General features: G+C 44.4%; 1 protein-coding gene across 1 annotated transcript in view; it reads right to left on the reverse strand.

The window, feature by feature from the left end:
- hectd4 (HECT domain E3 ubiquitin protein ligase 4) overlaps positions 1–18962 on the reverse strand; it is a 146197-nt gene that overhangs the window by 23607 nt on the left and 103628 nt on the right. The window contains exons 58-68 of the mRNA XM_080739231.1: positions 18335–18540; positions 17004–17134; positions 15480–15685; positions 14815–14994; positions 14041–14375; positions 13285–13656; positions 11396–12118; positions 10570–10777; positions 9864–10087; positions 7938–8083; positions 5995–6098 (exon numbers count right to left, since the gene is read on the reverse strand). Coding sequence (XP_080595357.1) covers positions 5995–6098; positions 7938–8083; positions 9864–10087; positions 10570–10777; positions 11396–12118; positions 13285–13656; positions 14041–14375; positions 14815–14994; positions 15480–15685; positions 17004–17134; positions 18335–18540 — 2835 coding nt within the window. The remainder of the gene's footprint in view (positions 1–5994; positions 6099–7937; positions 8084–9863; positions 10088–10569; positions 10778–11395; positions 12119–13284; positions 13657–14040; positions 14376–14814; positions 14995–15479; positions 15686–17003; positions 17135–18334; positions 18541–18962) is intronic.

The raw sequence follows: 18962 nt of genomic DNA on the forward strand, positions 1-18962 counted from the left end.
GCAGTGAATGACAATATTTGAACACTAATTTTTTCTTTTCTCTAATTACAATCTAAAATATGAACCTTTGTCGTAAAAAAACTAAGTAAAAAGGAAATAATTAGGCAACAAAAACATGTTAAGGCTGATTGATTTTGAGTTTGGTGCCTAAAACAAGTGACTGGTGAAAGAGAAACTATCTTTCTAAGTTTCAAGCCCAAACGAAAAAGAAAAAAAAAATCCAGAGTGCAGTGACCCACAAGCTGGTGAACTGTGTAAAGAAACATCAAGGAGAACCAATCATAGTGGAAGAACCCCTTAAGACAGTTTGATACACTCAAGATTGCCTCTATACTAAACCAAGTCAACTTGTTGTCACCCTTACCGGAAGGTAATTTATTATGCGGTCGATGCACACAATGCCAACACACAACTAAGTGCATATCCTTCTTCCATCCTGTAACAGGAAAAGAGTACAAGATTCTGGCCACAAGTTGCTGTATAACTGCTTGTGCATGGATTAAAGCAAAAATAAAATCTCGCAACTGAAACGTCAAAGTAGATTTAACCATTTATTACATAAATGGAATAAGGTTAATCTTGGCGTTAAAGGGCTCTGCGTTCGGAGGTGTTCCCTGAATTTTGTGCATGCTTGCTAATCAAAATCAGGGAACGCTAAGCAAGACTCCCATAGGTATACAATAGCAGAACAATAGCAATACATTGACACATAGCTTACATCAACGGACGTAATCACAAGTATTTGAGCTTAGCCAGACTGATCAAAGGTGGAGGCTGGGGTGGGGGAGGCAGCTAGCAGGCTAGCAGCGCGTATCCGAGCTTCACATAACCAAGCATAGGTAGAGAAAGCGAGCCGTATTTAAAGGAGCCTCCCCTACTGAACGAGAGCTTTGATTGGAGTATGACAGTGTGACGTCATGACCAGCAGATATGTGAATGAGGAATAGGAAAAGAGCTGACTGACAGCTGACTACAGCTATGTAAACAAAAAATGATTATGTTTTACTAGCCTAATATTATTTCTGCTGTTCTACATACTGCCAAACAGGTGAAGAAATCACAGACTGAGGCTTTAACCTTTGCTTTTATCTGAAATGTCCAAGACTATTAAGATTTTATGGAAGATGCTTCTGAACATTTTGCTAGTTTGACCACTTCAAATGCTCTAATCCTAAATGAATATCATATAACTATAGCCTGTCTACAAGATCTCAATGCGTTGCAGACACATTGAGAGCTTGTAGATCTCTGGTGTCCTAATATGACAGTAGTTATACAGGAAATTGAGGTGTATTATACCACATCAAGTGTCATTGTGGTAAAGTACGTATCAGCATAACAGCAAGAACTTTGAAGACTAGAATGGCGGAACACCGTTTTTCTATCCGAAACGTAACCAGTCCAGTTGCCCTTCATTCACATACTGTATGAAACATCCCCCGAACTCACACTGATATACTGAGAAAGTTCACAATTCCAGAGCAGGAGGCAACTTTTAGAAAGCACTATCGGACCCAATCCATCCTACTGCTAAATATAATTGACCCGCGTGTTTTATCCTAAAACGTTTTGTAACTATTCTACAGTGATTCCTAAACGGTGAATCGTGAGACCAGTCCAGGCGAGCTTGGAATGGATTGACATTGCAATATATCCAACTAGACAAAAAGTTAATCATTTTTTTAATTCACTTCAGTACTTTGTGCTCACCCATTCCCCAAAACGGTGGCAAAATCTGCACCCTAAAAATACATATTTTAACCACCTTTCATCGGGTGTCCATATTTGGGGAACGTTTAGGCCATATACAAACGTCTTTAAATTATTATTCTTTTTTTTTAATTTAACATTTTAATCAGCTATTTTTGACTTCCGGCTATGAATACAAGCACGCCTTGAGATTTGTACTTGTCCTTTGTTTTTGTCTTGGCCTTGAGCACAAAACGTTTGAACCCACTGGTTGCCTCGTGTAGAAAATTCCTAGTAGAGGCAACTTGTTTTGATAAAGAATTAATTCAGTTCGGGTAATGTTTTCTACTGGGTAACAAGTGTAGCAGCAATGCAAACAAGGTTTGCAACCACCAGCATAATGCATTGCTGTTCTCTATTAGAATGCTTGCTAGAAATACTGTCTGCAGCTGAATCCTATTTTAGCACTAACGTCTTTCTCTCTCTCTCTCTCTTTTTTTTACTGTTTATTGAAATTCTTCTTTTCAGCCTTTTTTTTAAATGAAAGGCATCTTGTCAAGTGTGTCAAACATGTCAAAAATTGGTCTTTGCACCCCCAAAACACACACACACACACACACACACACACACACACACACACACACACACACACACACACACACACACACACACAATAGTTATAATGATAGCTGAGGGAATATTGAATGGGTGAATGTACGTTCTCAAGTGCGTGCACGCGTGTGTACAGTATGTGCGGCAATGCATGTGCACGTGTGTGATTGTGGAAACACCTCCAACACAGCTGTGGACCATCATGTAATTATGGGCTGTATTTCAGCACCATGTCACTTTATAGTTGGAATGTCTTAAGAAAGGTCCTCGAGACGACATCTTTTCAATAAATCAACGAAGAGATGATTAGTACGTGTGGGAATTAACTTTGGAAATTGGTTCTTTGGGATAATGAGTCCCTGCACCATGGCGTGTTGCTTTGTACTTATCCTACCCTTTCAAAGCCCTTAAAACATTCCTAGGACAGGACAATCAGGACATGGTCCACTTAAAAAGGAGCACTTCACCCATTTCCAACCTTATCTTCATGTATAGCAGGGGTTTTCAAAGTGGGTGACGGGGCGATCATTTGCCGCGAGATCATTTGATAATATTTGGAATTTATTTGGACACTTGAAAAAATATTATTTAGTATAATTTTAAACTTGAAGTACAACGTATTAAACCAAAATGGCTATTATCCCAATGTTTTCCTCCCAACATAATCACTAAAATATCGCCACTGTCGGGCAGAAACCTCGTATCTCCAAGTTTCAAATTTGTACGTCTTTTGCTCTGCTTCATCATACAAGACCGTCGCACAACACGAGTGAAAACAGCCGATCTACAAGCACACAATGCCTCGCGTGTGCTTGTAGATCTGCTGTTGTGTTTTCACTAGTTTAGTACATTTTATAGATGATAAATACAAAACGAACGATTTTGGACATACAAGGTTTCCACCTGACAATGACGATATGCTATAAATAAAAGGTGCTGGGAGTGAAAATTATAATGTAGGGGTGCCTCGGATTAAAAAAATATTAATGGGGTGCCCTCCTCTGAGACAAAAAAGTTTGGGAACCCCTGATGTATAGTACACTAATGCTCATTAAAACAGGGAAGCATATTTCTGTCACCTCGCGCTGTGTTTCAGAAGTGGGCTGTGGACAGGTTCTGAAACCTGTCTAGCAATAACATCACAGATGTTTCCAAGCTAATGGAAACTAAAGCCTTTCTCTTCCTGGAAGAAGTTAGCGTGCTGAAATAAAAGCCACCGTTACTGCCGTGCCATTCCTTTCTGAACTGTCCTCCACTGCCCACCTCTGAGCCGCAGAGAGAGTAGAGCAGCAAAGTTTTGGGGCGGCAAGGAGAGCGTGCGCGGTCCCTTGAAATCCACCGCGAGCGTGCTCGTTTGTGCATGCGTACGCGGGCGGTGAGAGATGGATTGTGTTCATCTTTGTGAAATACCGTGCAGCGTTTAATCACTGAGCAAGTGTGTTTGTGTCTCACCGTGGTGCGGCCACCGCTGATCCTAGCGGCAGCCCCGACGGGAACCGCGCCTAGTGTGGAGGGCACCATAGAATTGGTGCCTTCTTATAAAGACCATTAAGCCCCTTTTCAGCTTTAGCACAACACTACACTGCACCACACTGCACCACATAAAAATATATTAAGTTTCCATTACACAAAAGTACCCCTATCGGTAAGAAACAAATTGACCCTTTTAACTGTGATTATAATACAAAATAAATTTGTATTACAACCATCCTAAATTATAATACACTATAATGGATTATAACTGTGATTATAATACACTATAAAGCATTAATGTATTACTATGATAATTATAATACACTATAATAGATTACCAGTAAGACTCCCTAATCGGGAGATAAGCGACCATCAGGTCGCAGCGTGATTTTAGGCCAAAATGTGTAGGAGCAGTGTCCAATAATTATAATACACTATAATAGATTATAATAGTGATTATAACACAATAGAATCTATTATCATGTATTACATATAATATCCTGGTGGTCTAAATGAAAAGTCAGTCAGTGATCAGGCTCACCAGGCTCAGACCTATTCTAGATTGGATACTTTTTAGTACCATATTTTGTACTGCTTTCACACCACTCTACCCAGGTCCTTGTAGTGGAAAACCTGGCACAAGTGGGCGGTGTGGAGTGGTGTTGTGTTGGGCCATGTCAGTGGAAAAGGGGCTTTAGTTGGGGACACATTATACCAAGATGCGGTTGAAAATGTGTGGAATGCTCCTTCAAACACTTAATCCCAAGTGTATACTTCACAAGAAGGTGTTGCGCAGCGAAAACATTTTCGCCTATGATATGATATGCTCAAAAACAGGTATGCCCAGGTTAATGTGGCATACCTGATGCTTGCTGAACATCTGTGATTTACGACATTAGGCTTTAGACCAGTGTTTCTCAACCACTGTGCCTGGGGACCTTTGGTGTGCCCCTGAGAAGGGTCAAGTGTGCCCCTTGAAACTGCTTGAAAGCCAGTATTGTATTTATCATTTTAAAAACGATTTAAACTAGTGAAAACAGCCAATCTACTGTTGTGAGACAGCCTTGTATGATGAAGCAGGGCTTTACTTTGCGAAGAAACGTACAAATTTGAAACTTGGAGATACAAGGTTTCTTCCCGACAGTGACGATATTTACACCCCCCGTATTATGTTGGTGTGCCCATCGATTTTTGGGACATGAAAAGTGTGCCCATGCAGAAAAAAGGTTGAGAAACACTGCTTTAGACGGCATGTCAAACTATCAGGCTAGCTAGAAGATTCCCACGTTTTAGAAATGCAGACAGTGAGCCTGCAAGCAAGAACAATGGCTGAGGCAAAATAGGCCGCAACAGCATGAACAGACAAACAGAACGAGACCTCCTCCTCGGAGCATGTCTGCAATAGAAATACACTCATTAAAAAATTAAAGAGCTTATGAAGGCATCGCAGAAGGAAATTGACTACATTAAATCTATCTCAGGAGCATTCAGGGGAACCATTGTTGTTTCCCCTAAATGCTCTAATCTGCATAATTATTTATCCTCTTTCATTATACCTTCTATCCGTATGAAGATGTGACAGTCTGCTTTAACCCATTTAGGCCGTGTACGAATTATTGCGTATTAATTTATGCTTCAACTACAGTATTAAAAAATAGCAGATCTCCAAGCTCACAGCGCGGCACCAAGTGCCATGCTGCGAGCTTGTAGATCTGCTACTTTTGAAAAATCGTGAACATTTGAATATTGACCCGATTTTGACCCGATTCTATAAGTGTCTTTTGAATCCTTCTGTCAGCAATCTGGCCAGCCATCGTCAAAGAAAAGGTCCTTTTCATTTAACTGGAGCTCAGTTAGTCTGTTTCTTGAGAGACTACTATGTCAGTGGTTCTCAAACTTTTTCATGTAAAGGACCCCCAAAATGATATCTATTTGACCACGGACGCCCATCTCAAAATATGTATTTCCAGGGAACACCCAGAAGCTAAATTTGAGTTACAAACGTTTCCTTTAAAAATACATACAGTATATTAAAAAGTGTGCACAAATTGTCATGATTTTTCAAAAATAGCAGATCTACAAGCTCGCAGCGCGGCACTCGGTGCCGCGCTGTGAGCTTGTATATCTGCTATTTTTCACTGGTTAAAGCATTCAATAATTCTAGGCCTTAAATGGATTAATTTGATGTCTGTGCTTAACTAAACGGTGCAGATCTCCTACCTTCAGGCTTCTTGGCAGGAGATTTCTCCACGTCTTTCTCATCAGGCCTTGATTTCTCAGGAGACTTGGGCTTCAGAACAGCCTTCTTCTCACTCAGCGCCGTCCTGGCAGAGACCAACACATTGGTGTGATTACAGACAGACAGAGCTCCTCGCAGGGACGTGCTGGCCATTGGGAAAAGCGGAACAACTCCCGAACCGCCGGTTCATTCCCGGCCGGTCCTAATAATAAAATGTCTTCGTTCCATTTTGGGGGCTGGGCGGCCAACAAAGTAAATCGTCACTGTCGGGCAGAAACCTCGTATCTCCAAGTTTCAAATTTGTAATTCTTTTCGCAAAGCAAACCTGCTTCATCATACAAGGCCGTCGCACAAAAGTAGTGAAAACAGCAACAAGCACACAACGCCTCGCGGTGCGAGGCGTTGTGTGCTTGTAGAGCGGCTGCTTTCACTAGTTTAAATCATTTTTAAAATGATAAATACAAAACAAACGGTTTTGGACATACAAGGTTTCCACCCGACAACGACAAAATATATATATATATATATATATATATATATATGTAATTGGCCCACTGGCTTGTCACTTGTCATGATCTGAAATGGCAAATCTTTGAGTAGCAGCAGCGCTATAGAGAGAAATCTCTCTCTATAGCGCACAATGAGGGCCTCTACAACTCTTTTTCCCGGGCTGAATCAGGGGCCCAGCATGTTCCTGGCTCCTCGCAGCCTGAGCGTCGAGCACCGAAGTGAGCTTGATGAGTCACTTAGTTTTAGAACACATTTAGCTTGATTTCTTCAGGTGTCGGGTTTCAAATAACAAATTTGCTCAATTACAGAGTCCAATTGGAAACATGTCTGGCAAAGCGTGAAAGAAAATGTGCTTAACTCTTTGCGTGCCAGCGCCCTCTAGGGGCCAAAGAATGCCAGCGCATCTCTCATAGGCGAGCGCTTTAGCTTCCAGGACTTCAGCTTCCAGGACCTGACGTGCTCACGTTGATGCACGGCATGGAGATGTCCCGGATGAAGATGCTAACAGAATGGCTATTCTCATTTTGTCATCTAAAAGATCATTTTTGGGCGATTTCGCCGTAAATAAACCTCGCGCCGCTTTCCTAAAACACAAAAAAGAGATATAAGCCTTTAAAGATGCGGTCTTTCATTGGATTAGGCGGAGATTGGCGATTGCGTTCGCAAATTACGGCCGGCCGGGACGTTGTTAGCTTTCGGCTAGTAGCTACAAAAATCAAGCCAGGCTTCAGAAGGCCTCTTATCATTTTATTCATTTAATTAAATAAAGCCGAACTACTTCGGGATCGGCACACTCGTGTACTCATCGGAAGCGGCGCCGAACATCGGGTGAACATTGGGGAGCTCAAAAATGTATTTTAAACCATTTTTAATGGAATATATCGTCGGACAGAGTAGAACGGCTAGCTGGCTAGCGGCTAGCGAGCCAGGACCACCCACGACTCTACAAGCAGCTCGGGGTAAGTGAATTAATAAAAAAAAGATTGTATTGGATTGAAATAAAGCCGAACTAGTTCGGGATCGGCACCAGATGAGTTAATATTGCAGTGTGGGAATAACACCTCAGATTTAAATAGCACTTTACATGGGGAAAAAGATAAAGAGAAATAAACTTTATTAGGTGAAATAATCAAATAAGTAAAAACAGGGGTGGGGGGGGTTTAGCAGGGGAAATCAAGTCTGAAGAGTTTGGGTTTTGAAGGCAGCATTGAAGGATGTGAGAGTGGGGGCATCTTTGATGTGGTTAGGGGCCCTAACTGGGCCCTATCTGGGCCGGCCCGAGGCCCTACCCGGCCCGACTAGTTAGCATACATTTTAGGCCCTACACGGCCGGAAAACGTTGGGTCGGGTCGGGTATGGTCGGGTTTGGAAAGAATTTGAGAACTCTACTTGTGGGCGGCGGTGAATGACTCACCTGACACTGTTGAGTACGGACTTCTCCTTGGTGGGAGGCTTGGTGATGGGTCGTTTGGTGCTCACCACCTTGCCCTGGTGCTGCTCCTTGCCCGCCTTGCTGTACTTGTTCTTGTTGGGTTTGGGAGTTCCATACTTCCTCAGAATCTGTGGAGGGACACTTTTGTTTATTCACTGGGAAACGAATGTTGTGCTTTGACAAAATGGAAATGCTCTGACAATAATAGGGAGATTAACAATGAGATAACCATGGCTAAAATATAGCAGGGCATTCCCTAGTCAAAGCGGTGGTTGTGATTCGGTTTATAGGGTCACATGTACAGTGACTAACTTTTGGTATGCCATAGAGTACATCGCCTTATCTGCATATTGTTGTTGTCAGGTGGAAACCTTGTGTGTCCAAAATCATTCGTTCTGTATTTATCATTTACAACGCACCGCACCGTGACGCGCTGTAGATCTGCTATTTTCATTAGTTCTGCGCGACAATCTTTTATGATGAAGCAAGGCTTTACTTCACGAAAAAACATACACATTTGAAACTTTTGATATGAGGTTTCTGCCCGACAGTGACGATATAATATATTTGATGGTGATTTAAAACAACGCCTTGCTGCTCTCCATTATAATGCTTGCTGGAAATACTATCCATTCTGAATCCCATTTTACCAATAACCTGTTCCTCATTAAAAGAAGTGCCCACAAAACTTCCCCTAAAAAATATATATATTTTCCGACATACCTTTCAGTTTGTGTCACCTTTTTACGGCGATAAACACACCTTCTTCCAGTGTATTATTAAAATAATGTCCAACTGGATTCAGTTACAGACACTGTTGCGTTGGTACTCATAATGGAAGAAGCAATACTTCCAAAGAGGGCAGGATTATGCTCTGGACAAGATGTTGGACAAAGTGCAAACCCATACTGTACGTCTGGCGAGGGACTCATAAAATAAAGATCATTTGTTTGAAAATTTGGTAATTTTTTTTTTTCTTTTTTTTTACATAAGTGAAAGTATCAATACCACAATGTAGAAACACTGTGTAAAGATTCGGTAATCCAAATTCACGAAGTAAAATTAAAGTACAAAAGTATTGGCATCAAAATATACTTAAAAAGTACCAAAAGTTAAATTACTCATAATGCAGAACGTCCCATTTATAATGGTTCCAGGAGGAACCATTATGGCTAAAATGTATAGAAAATATTTTGAAAATAGTCAGCAGCCAATGTTCAAATAGGGTAAAAAACCTCAAAAACTGTCCTTACGTACTAAAATGGTAAATGGTGCATTTATATAGCGCTTTTATCCAAAGCGCTTTACAGAGATTGTGCATTACATTCACCCATTCACGCACACATTCATACACCGGTGGCGGAGGAAACCATGCAAGGCACCAACCTACTCACCAGGAGCAATGTGGGGTTCAGAGTCTTGCCCAAGGACCCTTCGACATTAACTCAGGGGGAGCCCGGATTCGAACTGGGAACCCTTCGGGAACCCTTCGTGCTCTAATAACGGTTTCTCTACCCCCTGAGCTATGCCGCCCCACACTACTGCCGGGGTTCCCAAACTTTTTTGGCCCAGGGCACTCCTCCTATGAATATTATTTTCATCCGAGTCACCCCTACATTATATACATAATTTTCACTCCCAACACCTTATATTTCTACCATATTTTAGCGATTATGTTGCGAGGAAAACATTGAGATAATAGCCATTTTGGTTATAGAACTGACTGAAAATAACTTTGTACTTAAAATGATACTAAAATAAATTGTCCAAATAAATTTCAAATATTATCAAATTATCTCGCGGCACCCCAGGGTGCCCCGTCACCCACTTTGAAAACCCCTGGCGTACAGTACTTGAGTACATGTACTTAGATATTTTACACCACTGACATTCTATCCTCCATAATACCTGTGTTAGCTGGTCCTCCAGTACTTTCTTGGGGGGCCTGATGTTGGTGAAGAAAACGTGCAGCAGGTTCCCAGGGGTCTGAGAGTTGATCTGCTCTTTGCTGAGGAAAATGTCCGACACTTTAACTGGCTTGGCCGGTGTGAGGCTCAACATCTGTTCGGAGTGAACGCAGCTCTTAAAGATGTCCGTCAGGATATCTCGGGCCCCTGGTACAAGCTTGTCCCCTTGGATTAGAAAAGCAGATCATTTATACTGTATATTAGGTTCTTGTTATGAAGAATTTCTTTAAGGCATTCCTGCTTTATTTGGGAGAAGAGGACAGAATAATAGGGGTGTAACAATGTAGTAACTGCATTGAAATATCGTTTTTAATTAAAAAGATCGAAATGAAAACAGCTAAAATCGAATCACATGCGAAAGTTTGAGAGCCACTGATTTAGAAGAAGAAGGATTTAGAAGACATTCATAGAATCCGGTCAAAAATATTCAAAGTCTTGCACAAATGTTCACACGATTTTTCAAAAATAGCAGATCTACAAGCTCGCAGCGTGGCACTCGGTGCCGCGCTGTGAGCTTGTATATCTGCTATTTTTTTAATAGTTAAAGCATAAAATAATGCTTAAAGTGGTTAAAATCTAAAGTAGCACAGATTTGCGTTCAGGCCTAATGGGTTCCAGTGCATGGACAGCAGGATGTATATAAAGACCTCTGATGGACTTATCCACGAAGTAGTCTTCTAGTGCGGAGCTGCCCTGCGTATCAAACAAGCTCTGGTTGACGCTGGAGGCGGTGAGGATCTCCTCATTGGTCAGCTCCATCAGCTCCTCCTCGCCCTCCAGACTGGACAAGCCAATCAGGTCGCTGCTGTTGAAAAGACTGGCACGGATCTTCTCCACTTTAGCCCGGGAGCGAACCTGCAACGCAAAGAAAAGAGACCCGACACGGATGTTATGACCTAAAAGGAAAATGCAGCTGGTAATCACACTACCATCGTGCTGTCAAAGCTAGCAGTGTCCGAAATCTCTATAATGAACTTTCTGAGTACAGCATCTTGCAATGTGTACAAGATATACTACACCACTAAGATACCCATGTACCTGGCAAAATACTAAAAAACTTCCACAATTACAACACCAGAGGCAGCGCCTTTCCTGTGTAAATAAGCCAAGTGCTTTCTAGGATCTCCTTTTAGTTGACCTTGTACCAGTGAACTGTACCGTCATGAAACTGTACCTTTTTCAATGCAAACTTCTAATAAAGTCTTCAATCAATCAATCAATGAGCTCATTGAGTTGAATACATAGGACCACAATGGAAAGGAGCCCTCACTGGGCTTTTTGAGTTATCCTTTTAGCATTGTTATATACCGGTAACTGTACCTCTGTACTTTTTGCAAACTGTTAATAAAGTATCCAATGAATCAATCAATGAGTATATATCATTTTGAAAATGTTCACGTATAAAGACATGACCCAAAGGGACGTCAGGCTGAACGTGGTTAAGACATACAACAACAACGACACTAAACCCACCTCGATCACAGCATAGCCCTTGATAGGCCTGGCCATGATGGCGTTACTGTCCAGCGAGGTGACCGTGTACATGGAGCCTCCGTCGGACACCGAGGCCGTCTCTGCGCTGTCCAGAGGCTCTCCCAAGCTGCCCAGACTCCCCAGGCTCCCCGTGCTGCACAGGGAGATGTCCAGGCTCTCCTGACTGGAGACGGTGTGGGGGTCCTGGGGTCCCTGCGGCGGGTAGGGGACGGCCGAGGCAGCAGCTGCGGCTGCGGCGGGAGTGAGAGGCGGGGCAGGCAGCTCCTGGTCCACAGAGAGCTCGCTGGCGGTGCGAGAGACCCCCTGCGAGGAGCTACAGATGGACGTCTGGCTGGTGGAAGCCGAGGCGCTGACGCTCATGGCCGGAGTCACGCTGCTGGAGCTGTCGGGACTCTCGGGACCCCCACTGTTGGGGAAGGGGCCGCGCTCTGGCTCGTGGCCGCCCACCTTGCCGTCCTGAGGGCTGCACACCACCGTCGCCGCCGCCTTGGGCTTCTTGGGGTCTTCCTCCTGTAGGGGGATGAAGATCTCGTCCTTGAAGAGCCCCCCGTGGGCGTTGCAGGCCCTGCGGATGGCACTGCGGACCACCGCCTCCTCCAGGTGGGTGGGGATCCCTGAGAGCACCAGCAGGCGGCTGTGCGCCGTGGGGCCCACCAGCGCCTGGCAGGCGTCCGTGACCGCGTCGCTGGTCACGCTCAGTCCCTGGGGGAAGGCCTGTCACAATTACTACATGATCGTCTAATCGCAATCATTTGACACAATTGCAATTATTTTGTCATAATCGTTTCCATTTTCATATTATTTGCAAACATTTTCAATAATTGTAGATCGGCTATTTCCACTATCAATGTTATTTTTTAATAAAAAATATAAAGTTGTCAAATATGTCAGTCACTTCTTTGTATATTTAGGTTATGTGTCATATCTGCCATGTGCAAATTCAAAGCCTACAAGCCAAACAGAAATGTAATCGTCGGCGACAAAAAACACAATTACATCGTTAATCGCAATTCACCCTTTGTCAAGTCCCGCCCGTTGTCCCGCCCCTCTTCACACCCATTGGTTGCTTTGTCTTGGTGGGACACTCCATCCACTACCATTTTAATTCAGTTGCTTCGTATTATTATTTAAATGGAGCTGCTCAGTGGCAGTATAGTGACTCAGCATGTTTTTAAATGTTTTTATTTCTCCAAAAATTATGTTTTAGCAAATTCAACATAAAAAAGGCAGAACCAGGGCGGGACAAGGCAGACAGAGCCTGCTGGTTGGTCAGTCAGGGACCAACCAGAAGGCTAACAAAGGGTGAATTATTTGAGTGACAATTATTAATTGTCAGTGTAAAATGTCATTATCGTGACACAGGGGCGTCAATTGGGTATGGCAGGGGTATGCAGCTGCCATATCCTGGGTCCAGGGGGGAGAATACAAGTTACTTTAAAATATAAATCCATGAATGTCTCTTTGTCTATACCTCTGTGCTGGTTATGTTGTTAAATTACATTAAAATAACTACAAATGCAAAATTTAACAAGGTATTATAATTATATTCTCCACACTTTTATTCTCCCCATCTTGACAGAATAGTATATTCCCAGGTTCCGTAGGTCAGCTGCACAGGTGCAATTCATCATTGTTAAATGTGGCACGCTTACTATATTATGCCAAGTTTAGCCGCACTTGAACAACTGTTCCAGACTGCCATATCCAGCCCAAGAAACCATAGAATCTTTTGGGGAAAAAAATAGAACTTCTTAAAATAAATGTATCATTCTTGTTGCTAAGGTATGGCAACATGACTGGTGTCTTACCAGTCATGTTGCCATACCTTACCTTTTTCTGAACTGACGCCACTGTCGTGACGGCCCTACCTGGGGGTCCTTGTTGGCGAGGTGTCTCAGGATCATGAGCAGGGTGAGTCCGCGGTGGAACCAGAGCATGTCCTCTGGCTTGCTTCCCGCCATGTTGAGCAGGGCGCTGTCGCTCTCCGACAGGCGAGTGCCTCCGCCGCCACGCTTACCGGAGGCCACCGCCGCTGCCACGGCGGCCGCCGCCCTCTCGCGCTTCATCTTGACCTTCTTGCGCTTGGACAGCAGGCTGGGGCTCTGGGGCGTCTGGCCCGGCGACGAGGACGACGAGGAGGACGAGTCGCTGAGGTTGGGGGCGCTGGTGGAGGACAGGGCGCCCACCGCAGAGACGCCCACGTTGAGGGGCAGTGTGACCTCCGCCACCGCCAGGCACACCTGGTGGTAGAGATATTTATAGACTGTCAAATGCATATTTATCCTGCTTATATTCAACTTTGTAGAACTTAGTTTAAAGCAAGTCTTAAACACTAAGTTAGATTTGCCTGCAGCTGTCAATCCAACAGCTGAAAATCCTCCACGGTCTGTGACTTCTACTTCAACTCTGGGATGATTATATAACGGAATCATATGTTTTATTTAACTTAAAGTGAGGACAGCGGTCCCTCTGTGCCCAGTTAAGAACTGGTGCATTACCTCTGGCAGTTGAGAGGTGGGTAGGTATACTGGTATTCATGAGGAGCAGAGACGGACAGACAAGCTACGACATTTGTCATGGTATACTGCGACCTTCGGTCGCAATTACATTTTTCCATCACACACCTCCATCAGGGCGTGGAAGTAGGTGGAGAAGCGGCTCTGCTCGGTGCCCAGGGCCAAGGCGGCGCCCCCGGAAGAGGAGCCACCGCCGCCCGCCCCTCCGGCCCCTCCGGCTGCCGCCCAGCCCTGGGTCTCGCGGTCGTAGAGCTTGCGGAGCTCCGTCTGCAGGGCCATGAGCACGGCCAGGCAGGGGTTGAGCAGCAGGGCGATGGAGCTGGACAGGCCCGCCGGGCCACGCCGCTGCTCCAGGTGGTGGATCTTGCGGAAGAGCTCGGCCAGCAGGTGGAAGGAGAGCTCCTTTATGGAGGGGGCCAGATCGGTGGTCCAGAGCAAACCGCCTGGAAATGAAACGAGGAGACGTTAAAGTTATTATTTATATGAATAAATCCCATTTAGTGCCCTTACTTTGAAGGGATGAAGGGGAGCAGAGTGCCCGGACTTCCTCCCATAGGCCTGCGCTGATTTTTTGTGAACTTATTTTTTTCAACCTTACCCCAGATCTAGTGCAGAAGCTGGGTGTCAATGGCGGCACTCGGTAGAAAGCCACCATGCAATCACTATTTTGCCGTGATAAATGCCAGCCTTGGGATCAAGATTTCAAGTAAATGAGGCTTCTTTATTGCAAGATCAATGGATTTCTATCGAGGATCTTCACTTCACGTGCACGCCAACGTGCGGTTACATCAGTACAGTACATCACTGGCCACATGGTGAAGAATCGCCCTGAGGCATCTCTACCATCTATGTATAACTACAGATAGGATCCATTGCACCCACCTAGCAGCTCCACCACCTGCAGCAGCACAGACGAGGGCACCGTGTCCAGGTCCTCCTCGGAGCGCTCGTTGCTCTCGCTCAGCTTCCACGTCAGCAGCTGCTCAGCGAACGCCAGGGCCAGAGGGAACTCTAGCGGCAGGGAGTGCAGTACCATCACAGCACCAGGAGGGGGCGACACTCCTGAAATGAAGAGACCAACGTGACTTAACACTCAAATATCTGGAATACGCCTGAGTCGTTAGATTTTAACCACTTTAACCAAGCTCTGAGTGCCGCGCTGTGAGCTTGTAGATCTGCTATTTTTGAAAAATCGTGAAAATGTGTGCAAGTCTTTGAATATCATTGACCCGATCTTTAATGACCCGACTTCTAATTCCTTCCTCTAAATCAGTGGTTCTCAAACTTTTTCACGTCAAGGACCCCCAAAGTTACAGGTATTTGGCCGTGGACCCCCATCTCAAAATATGTTGTTCCAGGGACCCCCCAGAAGCTACAAAAGTATAAAAATATATATTAAAAAATGTGGACACATTTTCACGATTTTTTCAAAAATAGCAGATCTAAAAGCTCGCAGCGCGGCACTCGGGGGGGAGATGTTAAAGAAAAGAACAACATCTGTCTCCAAATGGATGGTGGATGTTCTTGAACCCGGACAGGACCCTCACCTAGTTTGATGTGGACCTTGTCTGTGGGGATGATGACAGAGGGGTACTGGTTGGTGGTGGGAGGGGGGGTTAGTCCCGTGTTGGTGGGCGAGGCGTCCAGGGGGTAGCACATGGCCTCCATCAGGTTCAGCTGCCCGTTGCGGCGTACCTTGTGGCCCAGGCCGTACACCATGACCCGCGCCCAGGGAGCCTTGTACAGGCTGGAGCTATGAGCACCAGGGAGAGGGGAAGAGGAGAGTGATGAGCAACGCCAACAGCGTGACACAAACGTAAACTGCTAGACATGGGTGTTCTCGAATGAATATCATCATCATCATGACCTGTATTTCAGTATACAGTTGAGGGGCAGGCCGTTTTCAATGTAGCCGAGATAAGAGACATCCAGACATATATACTAGGACATTAACCAAAAAGTCGACAAGTCGACTCAGTTGTCTTCATTACACAAGTCGACTGCCACCAGGGAAAGTCGAAAGTAAAAATAAAATGTCTCCACTCTGTCACATTGACAGGTTGACAGACAGTGAAGTGACTGCAGTCAGAAGTTGTAACAGCAGCCACCAACTTTATCCTGTTGGATCCAACATTAAATAGGAATTTATTATTCAATGCTGGTTGCAGTGGAATCTATAATATTAACATCAAAACAAAAGCCATATTAATGAAGAAAGGATCACTTTAGGCTATTCCATGATCCCCAGAGGTAAGTCATTTTCGGGTTTTGTCCCCCGTTCATCAATGTGATGACGACTTCAACTCAACTTTTTACTGAGTCGAGTCGCCGTTACAATCTTGGGAGAAAAAAAAGTGTCGGAAACCACTGCCCTGAATTGACCCAAAGAAGGAAGTGAACCGATTGTTTAAGGACTTGTGGAGCTCATTCCAAGCAGATGGAGCCCAGCCCTGGCAGAAAAGCCCTGCCTTGGCAAGCTCTGTCTGAGCTAAAGGTGAGCGTCAGGAAGTCACTGGAGCGGGTCTGGCAGGGGGCAAGGGTTCTGATCCAACATAGAGCTTAAACCCATTTAGACCGGGTACGCTTTATTGGGTATTATTATTTTATGCTTTAACTATTAAAAAATAGCAGATCTACAAGCTCACAGCGCGCTGCGAGCTTGTAGATCTGCTATTTTTGAAAAATCGTGAACATTGGAATTTAGACCAGATTTTGACCCGATTCCTGTGTCTATCTAAACCTTTCTAAGGTTTTTTGAAAAACACATGTACTGTTTCTACGTCAGTGGTTCTCAAACTCTTTCAGGTCAAGGACCCCTAGAGTTATGTGTATTTGGCCGCCGACCCCCCCCCCCATCTCAAAATATTTAGTTCCAGGGACCCCCCCAGAAGCAAAATCTGGGTTACAAATGTTCGCTTTAAAAATACATATATTCAAAGATTTGCACAAATTTTCGTGATTTTTTTCAAAAATAGCAGATCTACAAGCTCGCAGCGCAGCACTCGGTGCCGAGCTGTGAGCTTGTATATCTGCTATTTTTCAATAGTTAAAGCATTAAATAATGGACTCACTCTTTGCGACAGCCCAGCGTGCTCTCCTTGCAGGACACGATGACGAACGCGGCGCCCGGGAAGCTGACATCCATGCTGACCTTTGACTCCGTCACGGGGAACTCCTCCGATGTAAACTGCTCTGGCGCATTCTGCCGGATTGTACACACAATTAGTCAATTAGTCAATTCATACACAAGCCTAGTATGAAACCTACAGTATCTTCCTTTCTTTCTTTTTGCTGTGCCATTTTTGTTTTCATCGTGAATATTTAACACTTTTGCTGCCTCTTACTTTGAAGGGATGAATTTTCCTTGCTGCCGCGCCGCTTCCTCCATAGGCCGTCGCTCTTATTTTGAAGGGCCGGGTGGAAATTTGCGCAGATTTTTTTTTGAGTAAATGTTTATTGTAAGATCAATGGATTTGCTATGGAGGAGCTTCACTTCGTGTGCACGCCCAACGTGAGTTGGGCGGACATTACCGATGCAGAATGGACAGCCCAGACGTACAGTAAGTCATAACAGTTTTACTGTATTTACAGTATGAGTGACGGGCTGCCCCGTCAACGGCGCCATGGTATTAACCCTTTCATTGATGAGCTGACATGACAACTGCAGCATAAGTGTTAAGACAATGTCTTTTAATGTATTTTTCCCCTTTTTTGTATTTCGTCCCTGACAATAAATACACAGAGAGAATTATTAGCTGGCAACGAAAACGTTGGTTTATTACAACAGGGTTCCCACACATTTTTACCAATTAATTTCCAAAACTTTTTCAGAATATTAACCCAATTTCCAGGACTATATAACAATAATTCAGCTCAATAACGAGTCACTTACTCCTATGCACAATGCCCAAAGACAGGTAGTGTATGCCAGTGGTCTCAACCTTTTCGGGCCGTGACCCCCGAAATAATCATGTTTTAACTGGGGACCTGGCACCCTGACGAGCACTAAGAGTTGAGGCAATACATTTTGTATAACACGGTTCTATTGTGAAAATAGCAGATCTACATGCTCGCGTTGCGAGGCGTTGTGAGCATGTAGATCGGCTATTTTCACAATTTCTGCCTCTAATATTTGACAATTTGGCCCATGTTTAATTTTGTCATTTCAGAGGTATTAACAAAATCAATAACCATTGCCAAAGACAATGCATAGCTATTTTTTCCAAGACCTTCCAGGACCCTTGATAAATTCCAAAACTTTTCCAGTATTGGAAAACATATTTTTTCTAATTTCAAAATATTTCCAGGAATTTCATGACCGTGGGAACCCTGTTACGAGCACTCCCCCGGATTTATCTGGTATTCATGTAAAAAAGAAAAAGAAAAGAAGCAAAGTGCTGACCTGCAGAAAACAGCAGATCTGCTTGGTGAGCTCCAGTAGGGACTCCTCCCCCTGGTGCAAGGCACGGGTGATGGCCACGGTCAGCCACTCCCTGATGGGCGTGGCGTGGCCCTGGTAGAACAGCTCTGTGGGGGAACAGCTCTGGCCCTGCAGGTTGTGCAGCACAGACTGGGCCAGCAGGATGGAGCCGGAGCTGAGGGTGCCATCTGCAGGATGAGACATGACATTACAGCCATCATTAAGCCAGTCTTTCTCAACCTTTTTTCTCCAAGAATCTATGGGCACACCAACATAATAGGGGGGGTGTAAATATTGTCACTGTCGGAAAGAAACCTCGTATCTCCAAGTTTCAAATGTGTACGTTTCTTCGCAAAGCTGCTTCATCATACAAGGCTGTCGCACAACAGTAGCGAAAACAGCAGATCTACAAGCACACAACGCCTCGCACCGCGAGGCGTTGTATGCTTGTAGATCGGCTGTTTTCACTAGTTTAAATCATTTTTTAAATGATAAATACAATACTGGCTTTCAAGCAGTTTCAAGGGGCACACTTGACCCTTCTCAGGGGCACACCAAAGGTCCCCAGGCACAGTGGTTGAGAAACACTGCATTAAGCAACACACACACA

This window comes from Nannobrachium achirus, assembly GCF_963921795.1.
Source record: "Nannobrachium achirus genome assembly, chromosome: 12".
NCBI classification, from domain to species: Eukaryota; Metazoa; Chordata; class Actinopteri; order Myctophiformes; family Myctophidae; genus Nannobrachium; species Nannobrachium achirus.